The sequence below is a fragment of the Primulina tabacum genome, chromosome 11 (genome assembly GCF_025594145.1).
Source record: "Primulina tabacum isolate GXHZ01 chromosome 11, ASM2559414v2, whole genome shotgun sequence".
Taxonomy (NCBI): Eukaryota; Viridiplantae; Streptophyta; class Magnoliopsida; order Lamiales; family Gesneriaceae; genus Primulina; species Primulina tabacum.
The window spans coordinates 35,813,859-35,825,649 of record NC_134560.1 but is presented as its reverse complement, the minus strand read 5'-3'; the positions used below and the strand labels follow the sequence as shown (position 1 = coordinate 35,825,649).

The window sequence follows — 11,791 nt, the reverse complement described above, 5'->3', positions numbered from 1 at the left end:
CTTATCTAAAATTATAAAAATATATTTTAAATCCATCTATTCAAACAGACGCAATATAATTTTCCAATCAGTTTATATATACTCAACTTAATGATATTTTAAATCATAGAAAAAAGAAATAACATGATTATGAGAATTATATTCTAGTTATAACTAAATCAATATATATGTATGTTATGAAAAATATTTTTATTCATATTTTTTTAGTAGTTTAGTTATGTATTAAGCATAAAAATATTTTACTTTTGGCCAAACCAAAAGGATAATTCAAAAAAAAAAGAAAAAAGAAAAAAGAAGAAGGTTTATCATGAAAAGATTATTTATTTCAAATAATCCTATGCCATAAAAAAAGAAAAGAAAAAAGAAAGAGATCAGCAATCTTCCGAGAACACCCCTGACCATGGGGTCCCAAATGAAAAAAGAGAGAAGACAAAGACGAAGGGTAATATGGTCTAACAAAATCCAACATCCCCACCTGCTTTTCCCCGCCACTCATAACGAACCGAAACTGAGCTCAATCAAGGCCGAGACCATCCGCCTCTGTATCGCGCAAAAATGGCGTTGAGACCTGTTCAATCTACTTTTCCTTCTTGCTATTCGAAAACCCATTATAGGAACTCGTTTATGCTGAGCTCTAAATCGAGTTTTCTCGGTAATCGATGGCCGTGGAAGGCCAACGACTTGAGGTGTTCAGGGAGGAGGAGAATCGGAAAAATGGTGAAATCGTGCATCACATTGGAAGAGAAGAATGTTCCGGAAACGAGGAACGAATGGGGGAAGGTCTTGGCAGTGTTATTTGATATGGATGGAGTGCTATGCAACAGCGAAGAGCTATCAAGATTGGCCGCGGTCGACGTTTTCGCAGAAATGGGAGTTCAAGTCACGGTTCAAGATTTCGTGCCTTTCATGGGCACAGGTAGATTTATCTTTTAATGTCAGTGATTATTTTTTTCGACTTCATTTCTTAGTGGGCAATTTTGGTCAACATTGTCCTTAACTTGACAGAATTCAGCTTCCCGTCGTCTAAATTTTGGTTACGGTTCTTGATACATTGTGATACTTTCACTTTGCACACAATAGCATGTAGTTTATACCTCTGAAGATGCAGTGATTTGAAATGCAGTGGATATTTTTTGTTTCCTATTTTTTGTTAAGGAGGAGGAGGATACGTTTGGCAGGTATTAAGTTTGTGTTTTTTAAGAAAGTATGAATATCTGGTTAACTTAATTGATTGAGTCTCCTTTTCTTTTTCATTCATTTGTCTCCTGCATTGAGTTTGCGGGTGGAGGAAAGAGCAGTAATGTAACTGGAGCTGGTGATGATTTAATTTGTATTTTCAGGCTAAAAATATTTTTTTAAAATATTTAGAAGCTAAAATTTGAAAACAATGTGATTTGAGTATCTCTCTACTGCCACGCCTATTGGAGCTATTGCACTTTTGAGGCTGTAGTTCAAACTGTATCAGTTTCAGCCTGATCTGAATCATCCATGAAATTAATCAGGGTTGATTATTGGGGTGTTATTGGTATACCTTTACTTTTCCTTTTTCCTTTTATTTTTCATCCATCATATTCTTTATTTCTTTCCTTCCCCGTCATCGTATATTTCTGCATATATGATTGCTTGATTTCTCACATACTACTCAGGTGAAGCCAACTTCTTAGGAGGTGTTGCTTCAATGAAGGGTGTGAAGGGATTTAATCCCGAGATGGCAAAGAAGAGATTTTTTGAGATATACCTGGATAAGGTATCAATCAATAAATTTGTAGGGAAAATTGTATTTTTGGTCCAATATATTTACCTTTTGGGGATTTTGATATTCAATACTGTCAAATTTCAGTCGTAGTCTGTTATTTTTGTTATATTTTGCAATTTTAATAATTTTTTCTGATGTAGCACGACATGTTGTTGATGTATAAAGTGAAACATCAGCACTCCCGATGAAAAATGATTAAAATCGCCCAAAATTGAAAGATACATTACTAAGACTGAAATTTGACAAAACATATGACCAAAATCGCAAAGAGGTAAATATATATGACAAAAAATGCTATTGTCCCTAACTTTATCCAATTCCTTTTTTTGTTAGTGAAATCCAATATAGTCCTCAATGTTGTTCCCTTTTTAATAGTATGCAAAGCCAAATTCTGGCATAGGTTTTCCGGGCGCCTATGAACTTGTAATACAGGTATTATGATTAAAAATACTTTGGTTGCCTTTTTCTTTTGATTTGTTAAGTGACTCTGTGACGAACTACAGTGTATAGACCAAGGACTTAAAGTTGCTGTGGCATCTAGTGCTGATCGTATAAAGGTAGATGCCAATTTAGCAGCTGCTGGTTTGCAGCTGTCATTGTAAGTTCATTTATATCGATCACAACATTATTATAAAGTCTCAAATTTCAGTATTTTATCTATTATTTGAGGTTTAATTACTTGTTATGATTAGATATGCATATGTGCCCATATTGTAACGTACCGTACTTTTACTATTCAAAAATTTGCGGAAAAATTTAAAAATTCTCTCAAATAAATCGTGAACAACCAGAGTTTGATAAAGTAAACTGTATGTCTCCAAATCTGTTGCAACAAAAGATCTAAAAATTTAAGTTTGACAAAAGTATTTGAACATTTTCATAAAACTAAAACTTGACGGTCCTCGGGTCTATCCTCCTACTCAGTCCAAGCCCGCCCCTTGGTCACCACCTCCAGTCTCCTCATAATCATCCTCACCTGCATCGATCAAGTCTAATGAGTCTAAAGACTCAACACATATAAACTGGGAATAACGAATAATACGTAATAAAACCACATGACTTGAAACTTGAACTTACACTAAACATGAACATACGTACATAACTTAGACGTGCCATAACGTGAAAACTTTCATAAACATGCTTGCATACTTGTACATACATAAACATACATGAACTTCATTATTTTGCGTAGAGGCATGTTACAAAGCAAGTGACCCATAACATAATTCGCCTGATCAGACTAAACCACAGTACTGGGCTGACAGGGACGAATCCACTGCCACATACATGAGATCCCCGTTCATGCTTTAACGGGCGGATTGGTCCCCGTTCATGATTTAACGCTTTCCAATCCTGATCTAAACCCGTTCATGTTTAACGGGGTGGGTTGGTCCCCGTTCATGATTTAACGCTTTCCAACCCCATACATACATTGGTCACAAGACATTTAGCATACCTCAAAAACTTGAAAATATTTTCTTGCACGTCAACATACTTACTTGGCGTTCAGGATTCGTTGAATTTCATTTGGGGTCGCTGCTGCACATTCTAACATGAATTTAAATACTTAACTTGCATAGCTTAGACGTAGGCACACGTGCTCACCCCTGAATTCGACAAATAACATAAGACATTCTAGAACACTCGGGACTTGACCTCTTTTAAATTATCGTACTAACCCAAGACATGAAACTCCCAAAACACAGTTAGAATTTCCCAAGATATATGAAGTACACGGACCCAGGCGGTCCGTGTATAGGTCCGTGTAGGTTCGCAAAAGAAATGCTCGAAAAGAAGTAATTACACGGACCCTGTGCTAGGTTCCCTCTAGGGGTCCGTGTAGGCTCGCAAATTTGACACTTTCAAGGAAAACGAAGGCACGGACCCCGTGTCAGGGTCCGTCTAGACTCGGTTTACTGACACTAAGGAGGAAACAAGGGCACGGACCCCGTGTAAGGGTCCGTCCCAGTGTCCGGATACCTGCGCAAGTTGGAAATCCACGAAAATTTAATACATGTATTGCTTAGCATTCTATACTCGCTCATACGGACTATGAACCGACACCTCGAGACTCATCCTACGGTGCTACCACATTGATACAACCTGTGCAAACACCCCGAAACAACGACGCCCATCCTAACACAATACAATCTCACAAACACGGAAATTTGGCACCCATCGTTTCTTACGACTTCTAATGAATTCAAGTGCCTATCGACACTAACCGGCATACCAAATACCAACCCAACGTCATACTAATCATACCTAGATGCAGCAACGATCACCCGTCGATTCCCAACGAAGCCTGCAACGATAAAACTTCAAGAACACATTAATAAACATATTTTTCTGAAAACGCAGTTTGAGCAGTCCCACGAAAAACATCTTAACTCACTCAATTTTTATCCAAATATTTCGAATTTACTGTCAAATCGAAGGTATCGAAAAGTTCTACAATTTTCATGTCGAAAGTTTTCTCAAAAACGTGACTGAAAAATCGCAGTATTTAAAAAGACAGTAAAAACGTGAATTTAGATCTGAAAATGGTTTCAAAAGTGATCTAAACATAATTGCTCAAACTTCTACGCATCACACATGTATTTTTACGCATAAATAACAACATAACGTATAATATGACGAGATCGATGCAGAAATAACAGAATACACGTGCCTTTTGATATTAAAAACTCACGATACGGCGATACCGAAGCGGAGACGGAGTGAGGCTTGATCCGGAACGATGGTGGCTCGATTTTCTTGAAATAAAATCACCGAAAACTGCTGAAATTCTTTGAAGGGAGGGGCGGCTGCTGAGTTCCTCAAGAACCCTAGGTTTTGCTCTTTAAAAAAAATAAAAATCTGAATGTGTGTGTGTGTTTTATGGTTTCAGTGTGTGTAACAGTGTGTAAAACGTGTGATTAGTTAATTAGGGAGAGTAAAATTTGCTTAATCAATAATTAGCAAGGTAATTAAGATATTACTCCCCACTAACCTCTAATAAAATTCTCTAATTTAAATAGAATGCACAAGTTCTAAATCTTTAAAAGTTTTCAATTCATAAAATCACTAAATAACTAATTTAGACTTTAAAATGCTTAAACTTTAATTAAACCTTTTAAAATGCCCCAAGCCCAACTTAAAATAAAATACCACGTTTTAAAATTACCAAAAATCGTCCCCGGTCTCATCTCCTCGATCCCGCATCGAATAATCGCCTGAAACATGAAACTCGAGAAAACATTTTAACGTGCATCACAAAAACGTAATTAATGCAATTTAAATAAATTATGCATCACTAGGATCATTTTAAATTTAAATAAAATATTTAACAATTTAATTAATGCATGAGTTATACGTGTACTGAATTTGGGCACTACACATATATTTTGTGAAACTGTATCATAGAATTTAAAAGCATTCTTCAGCTTCGTTACTGCTCAGCAAACCTTGTGGTGTTGTGATAATTGATGAAGTCTATCTTGGGATACTATATCCCTTCTCTTTTCAAGAAAATCCATAACGGGTACAAGTGATCCACTATTTGATTAGTCACCGTTTCACAAGTTCATTATAATTTACATCTGGAAGAAATTTTTATCTGTAATTACAAAACAAGACTCGTTAACAAGAGAAGATGTTCTGAATTTATTTGTATACATATCTTGTTATGAATGTGTTCAGGCACTAAAGTTTCAAGATTGTATGCCTCTTGAAAAATAAAACCAATTTTGGATGTATTACTATATATTTTGTAGTTTTGAAAAATTGAAGTGTACCTTTTGTTTTGGTATAAATTGTTAGATTGTTCTTTCAAGTAATCATTTTGGAGTCTTCTCTTCGTGGTGATGGTATGCCCTAGAAAAGGTGCTAATGGTAGCTCTTAGGATTTTTTTGTGTTGTGGTGGAATCTCACGTTACGAATCTCAAACATATTACGTTTAAAAGCTCTTCAACAAGTCACTAATCTCATTCTGGGGAAAAGTAACCCCTTTAGTTGGCCAAGAACATATCTGGCATTTCAAAAGCCTTTCTGGTAGTCCTATAATTTCCTTTTTGTCAGATATCTGCACAAGCTTAATTTCAGAAGCCTTTCTGGTAGTCCTATAATTTCCTCAAGCATATTATGGAGCACACTTGTTCCCTTTGAAAAATCTCCATGCATGTGTCAAAAATTATTTATGTAAAATTCATTTGCGCTTAGAATATAATTAAATAAATTGTATGAGAAAAAATTGTCAATGATAAATATATATAATTAAATGTTAGGTGAGTTTTTAATGGAGGTGGGGCCCACGCGGAATTTAAAAATGTTTTCTCACATATCCCACATCGGAAAATCCTCAAAGTTGGTTCAAGAAATTTGTTATAAATTGAGCCTTCCTTGTTTGCTTTTAGTATCCCAAAATCAAAAGCTTTTCAGCTTTGATAAAAAGAGAGTGCATAGAAAAAGAGTGTATTTTTTCTTGAGTGCGGGAATTCTCTTGTGTGAGTTAGAGAAATTATTTTCTCGGTATACACGGGTTTGGGAGTGTGAGGAATATTGAGTGTATTGGTGTATACACTTGTTGTAATATTTCTTCCAGTTATAAAAGTTGCAGTGCTCCGTGGACGTAGCCTATTTTGGGTGAACTACGTAAATCTTTGTGTTCTTGTTGATTATTTTATTCCGCATTTTTTTCGGTACTATATTATCATCGTGATCGGCATCACTTCGGGGTAATTTCCCAACAACTGGTATCAGAGCCTTGTTGTGAAAATTCTTAAAAATTCTGAGTATGCTCTGTGGTTGCAGCCTTGTCTGATCTTCCACATCAGAAAAGATTTTTTAGATTTTTTGCTAAGGCTAGAGAAGTGATGGCCGGAGATGATGGATCGGGACCGGGAATCAACAAGTTCGACGGAACAGATTTTTCGTTCTGGCGGTTACAGATAAGAGATTATCTGTACAGTAAGAAGCTGCATCAACCTCTATCAGGAAAGAAACCAGAAAAGATGGAGGATGATGATTGGGAGCTCCTTGACCGACAGGTGTTAGGTGTGATACGACTGACCCTAACGAAGAACGTGGCGCATAACGTGGCGGAGGCCAAAACCACGGAGGAAATGATGACCATTCTGTCAGACATGTACGAGAAGCCATCAGCAAACAATAAAGTACATCTCATGAAGAAGTTATTCAACTTGAAGATGGGAGAAGGTGCTTCGGTGGCAAAGCACATAAATGAATTCAACACGATTGTCTCTCAGCTGACATCGGTGGACATCAAATTTGATGATGAAATTCGGGCACTTATTCTTCTGGCGTCTTTACCAGACATTTGGGAACCGATGCGGGCAGCGGTTAGCAACTCTGTTGGAAAAGGAAAACTACAACTCAATGATGTTAGAGATCAAATCCTTGCTGAAGAAGTTCGCAGGAAAGACTCGGGTGAAGCAACATCATCGAGATCTGCTCTAAATCTTGATAACAGAGGAAGAGGCAGGAATGGTGAAAAGAGTTCAAACCGATGGCGCGGTAGATCCAAATCAAGAAATGGAAAAGACAAAAACATCCTTGAAAAGAATATGAAGTGCTGGAGCTGTGGTGAGACTGGTCACCTGAAAAAGAACTGCAGATCAACGAAAAATAATGCCAATGCTGTCACTGAGGAAGTACATGATGCTCTGCTATTATCCATGGAAAGCCCTGTTGATTCTTGGGTTATGGACTCGGGAGCTTCGTTTCATACCACGTGGTGATCGCGATGTATTTGATAATTACATCGCTGGCGATTACGGAAAAGTTTTCCTGGCTGATGGAAAACCTTTGGAAATTGTTGGTATGAGTGATGTACGAATGAAGATGTCAAATGGATCTGTCTGGAAAATCAACAAAGTCAGACATGTACCAAAATTGACACGCAATCTGATCTCGGTGGGACAGCTCGATGATGAAGGCCATAATGTGACCTTCGGTGATGGTTCCTGAAAAGTGAACAAAGGAGCCATGATCTTTGCTCGAGGAAAGAAAACTGGAACACTGTATATGACTTCCAGTTGCAGAGACACACTAGCAGCTGTGGATGCTGGAGCCAATTCAAGTCTATGGCATTATAGACTTGGACATATGAGTGAAAAGGGAATGAAGATGTTGGTGTCAAAAGGAAAGCTACCAGAATTAAAGACTGTTGAACACCAACTATGTGAAAGTTGTATCTTTGGAAAGCAGAAGAAGGTGAGTTTTTTAAAAGGTGGTAGAGAACCGAAAGCAGCAAAGTTGGAGCTGGTTCATACTGATGTATGGGGACCATCTCCTGTGACATCCCTTGGAGGCTCGAGATACTATGTCACATTCATTGACGATTCGAGTAGAAAAGTTTGGGTTTATTTTCTGAAAAATAAATCTGATGTTTACGAGACCTTTAAAAGGTGGAAAGCCATGGTGGAAAATGAGACCAACTTGAAGGTGAAGTGCTTACGATCTGATAATGGTGGAGAATATGTAGATGATAGAGTTCAAGAAATATTGTGCACAGAACGGGATCAAGATGGAGAAAACCATTCCTGGTACACCTCAACAGAATGGTGTAGCTGAAAGGATGAACAGGACCTTGAATGAACGCGCAAGGAGCATGAGATTGCATTCTGGATTGCCAAAATCATTCTGGGCTGATGCTGTTAACACTGCAGCATATCTGATCAACAGAGGACCTTCGATACCGCTTGACTGCAGAATACCCGAAGAGGTATGGAGCGGCAAAGAAATAAACCTTTCTTTCTTGAAAGTGTTTGGATGTCTATCCTATGTTCATATTGATTCAGCAAGCAGAACAAAACTTGATGCGAAATCAAAGAAGTGCTTCTTTATTGGTTATGGAGATAATGAGTTTGGTTATCGTTTCTGGGATGACCAAAATCGGAAGATCATTCGGAGCAGGGATGTAATATTTAATGAGAAACTTCTGTACAAGGACAAGTCAGACATTGGAGCTGGAAATGAATGTCCTGAAGTCAAGAAGACTGATGAAGTGCCATTGACATATATTCCTGTGAATGAATCGAAAACCAGTAACCAGGAAGATGAAGAAGAAACTGCACAAGATGATGACCCACAAACTCCGGTGATTGAACTCAGGAGATCTTTGAGAACCATTAGACCACCTGAGAGGTACTCCCCTGCACTTCACTATATTTTGCTGACAGACAAAGGTGAACCGGAGACCTATGAAGAGGCAATGCAAAATGATGATTCAACCAAGTGGGAGTTGGCCATGGAGGATGAGATGGATTCACTGTCATCCAATCAGACGTGGGAGTTGACAGAACTTCCACAAGGCAAAAAGGCGTTACATAACAAGTGGGTGTACCGGTTAAAAGAAGAGCATGATGGTAGCAAGCGGTACAAGGCAAGACTTGTTGTAAAAGGCTTCCAACAACGGGAAGGAATTGATTACACCGAAATTTTCTCTCCGGTGGTTAAATTAACCACTATCAGGACAGTACTTGGACTAGTGGCGAAGGAAGACTTACATTTGGAGCAGTTGGATGTAAAGACTGCGTTTCTTCACGGTGACCTAGATGAAGAAATTTATATGAAGCAGCCACAGGGCTTTGAAGTACGGGGAAAAGAGAGAATGGTGTGCAAACTTCAGAAGAGCTTGTACGGTCTCAAACAAGCTCCAAGACAGTGGTACAAGAAGTTTATGGATTCATGAGTGAAAATGGTTTCCTAAGGTGTCAAGCTGATCACTGCTGTTATGTGAAAAGGTTTGACGGTTCTTATATCATACTACTGCTATATGTAGATGATATGCTGATAGCTGGAGCTTGTCTGGAAGAAATTGATAAACTCAAGAAAGATTTATCAAAGGAATTTGCCATGAAGGATTTGGGTGCTGCAAAGCAAATCCTTGGAATGAGGATCTTTAGAGACCGGGTGAATGGATTCTTGAAGTTATCTCAAGAAGAGTACGTAAAAAAGGTGGTTAGCAGATTTAATATGGATGAAGCTAAATCTGTGAGTACTCACTCATTTGGCTAGCCATTTCAAACTAACCAAAGCACAATCACCATCGACGGAGCAGGAGAAGGCTTATATGAATAAGGTTCCTTATGCTTCTGCTGTCGGAAGCCTCATGTATGCAATGGTGTGTACAAGACCAGACATAGCACATGCAGTGGGAGTCGTGAGCAGGTTTATGAGTAATCCAGGAAAGCAACACTGGGAAGCAGTTAAGTGGATTCTCAGGTATTTGAAAGGTACTGCTAGTTGTTCTTTATGCTTCAGGAGGTCAAAATTGGGCTTACAGGGTTTTGTCGATGCCGATATGGGTGGTGACCTGGATGGCAGGAAAAATACTACTGGATATGTGTTCACATTAGGTGGTACAGTTGTAAGCTGGGTGTCTAAGCTGCAAAAGATTGTTGCGCTTTCGACTACAGAGGCTGAGTATGTTGCAGTTACAGAAGCTAGCAAGGAGATGATATGGTTGAGATCCTTTCTAGAAGAATTGGGTCAGAAGCTTGAAGATAGCACGTTACACTGTGACAGTCAGAGTGCTATTCATTTAGCAAAAAATCCTGTTTATCATGCTAGGACAAAACATATACAGGTTAGGTACCATTTCATCAGATCGGTGCTGGAAGATGGAATCTTGATGCTGGAGAAGATATCTGGAAGTAAGAATCCAGCCGATATGCTCACAAAGACACTAACCATTGACAAACTGAAGTTGTGTTCAACTTCAGTCGGACTGCAAGTATAAATGGAGATATATGAGCTGCTGCAATGATGGTGTGAAGACATGATTGAAATCAAGTCTTCAAGTGGGAGAATTGTTAGGTGAGTTTTTAATGGAGGTGGGGCCCACGCGGAATTTAAAAATGTTTTCTCACATATCCCACATCGGAAAATCCTCAAAGTTGGTTCAAGAAATTTGTTATAAATTGAGCCTTCCTTGTTTGCTTTTAGTATCCCAAAATCAAAAGCTTTTCAGCTTTGATAAAAAGAGAGTGCATAGAAAAAGAGTGTATTTTTTCTTGAGTGCGGGAATTCTCTTGTGTGAGTTAGAGAAATTATTTTCTCGGTATACACGGGTTTGGGAGTGTGAGGAATATTGAGTGTATTGGTGTATACACTTGTTGTAATATTTCTTCCAGTTATAAAAGTTGCAGTGCTCCGTGGACGTAGCCTATTTTGGGTGAACCACGTAAATCTTTGTGTTCTTGTTGATTATTTTATTCCGCATTTTTTTCGGTACTATATTATCATCGTGATCGGTATCACTTCGGGGTAATTTCCCAACATTAAATAAATTGTATGAGAAAACATTGTCAATGATAAATATGGGCGGAAAGCTGCAAGTTAGTTACATAAAACAGAAAAGATGCATGTTTCGATGTGATCAAACTACTACTAAAATTTGTATACTATTCATGGAAACTATTACATGTTTACTTTTTTCTGCAATAATAATTATTTCTTGTAACCTTTTGAACTGTTTTTTAATGGTTTTGTTTCTGTGGAACTTTTGTTCTATTTCCTAGGTTTGATGCTATTGTTTCTGCGGATGCATTTGAAAACCTAAAACCTGCTCCTGACATATTTTTAGCTGCGTCAAAAATTTTGGATGTGCCTCCAAGTGAGGTCAGCTGTTCACAATTTGCTATTTCTTGTCATTGTAGTGGCTATTTTTGTTCTTATTTATGCTTTGTACATGGGCATAGTTTCTTTGCCTATGATTAGTTGAACTTGGGTGGAGATGGCTGCAAGTTGGTGGATAACATCCGTGAATTGGGGCATCATCTATCTTTTTTATTAAACTAAGTATTTTCTTGATGAAGTTGCAAACCTAAGCAATTTGTTCTAAACAAGAACAGTAATTTTCATGGATATGGATCACCTGGGATAGTTGAGTTTTTGAACTTTCTATATCCACATTTTTATTTTATTCTGGCTTCTGGGTCCAACTTTGGCTAGTTGATTTTTTGAACTCTCTATATCATGTTTTATCTTCTTCAGCTGCAGTATTAAAAAAAAAAAAAACAAAAAACAAA

At 37.8% G+C, this 11,791-nt stretch overlaps 1 protein-coding gene across 3 annotated transcripts in view; it reads left to right on the top strand.

Annotated features, from left to right (window-relative positions):
- The first annotated feature begins 473 nt into the window (after window positions 1-473).
- Window positions 474-11,791, top strand: part of LOC142518994 (protein SUPPRESSOR OF QUENCHING 1, chloroplastic) — a 41,690-nt gene continuing 30,372 nt past the window's right edge. For 2 of the 3 annotated variants that reach the window (XM_075621869.1, XM_075621868.1), the window contains exons 1-5: window positions 474-916; window positions 1,647-1,747; window positions 2,132-2,188; window positions 2,260-2,354; window positions 11,282-11,381. In XM_075621869.1, coding sequence (XP_075477984.1) covers window positions 556-916; window positions 1,647-1,747; window positions 2,132-2,188; window positions 2,260-2,354; window positions 11,282-11,381 — 714 coding nt within the window. In that variant the 5' untranslated portion in view covers window positions 474-555. The remainder of the gene's footprint in view (window positions 917-1,646; window positions 1,748-2,131; window positions 2,189-2,259; window positions 2,355-11,281; window positions 11,382-11,791) is intronic. The other variant, XM_075621870.1, reaches the window with a different exon arrangement.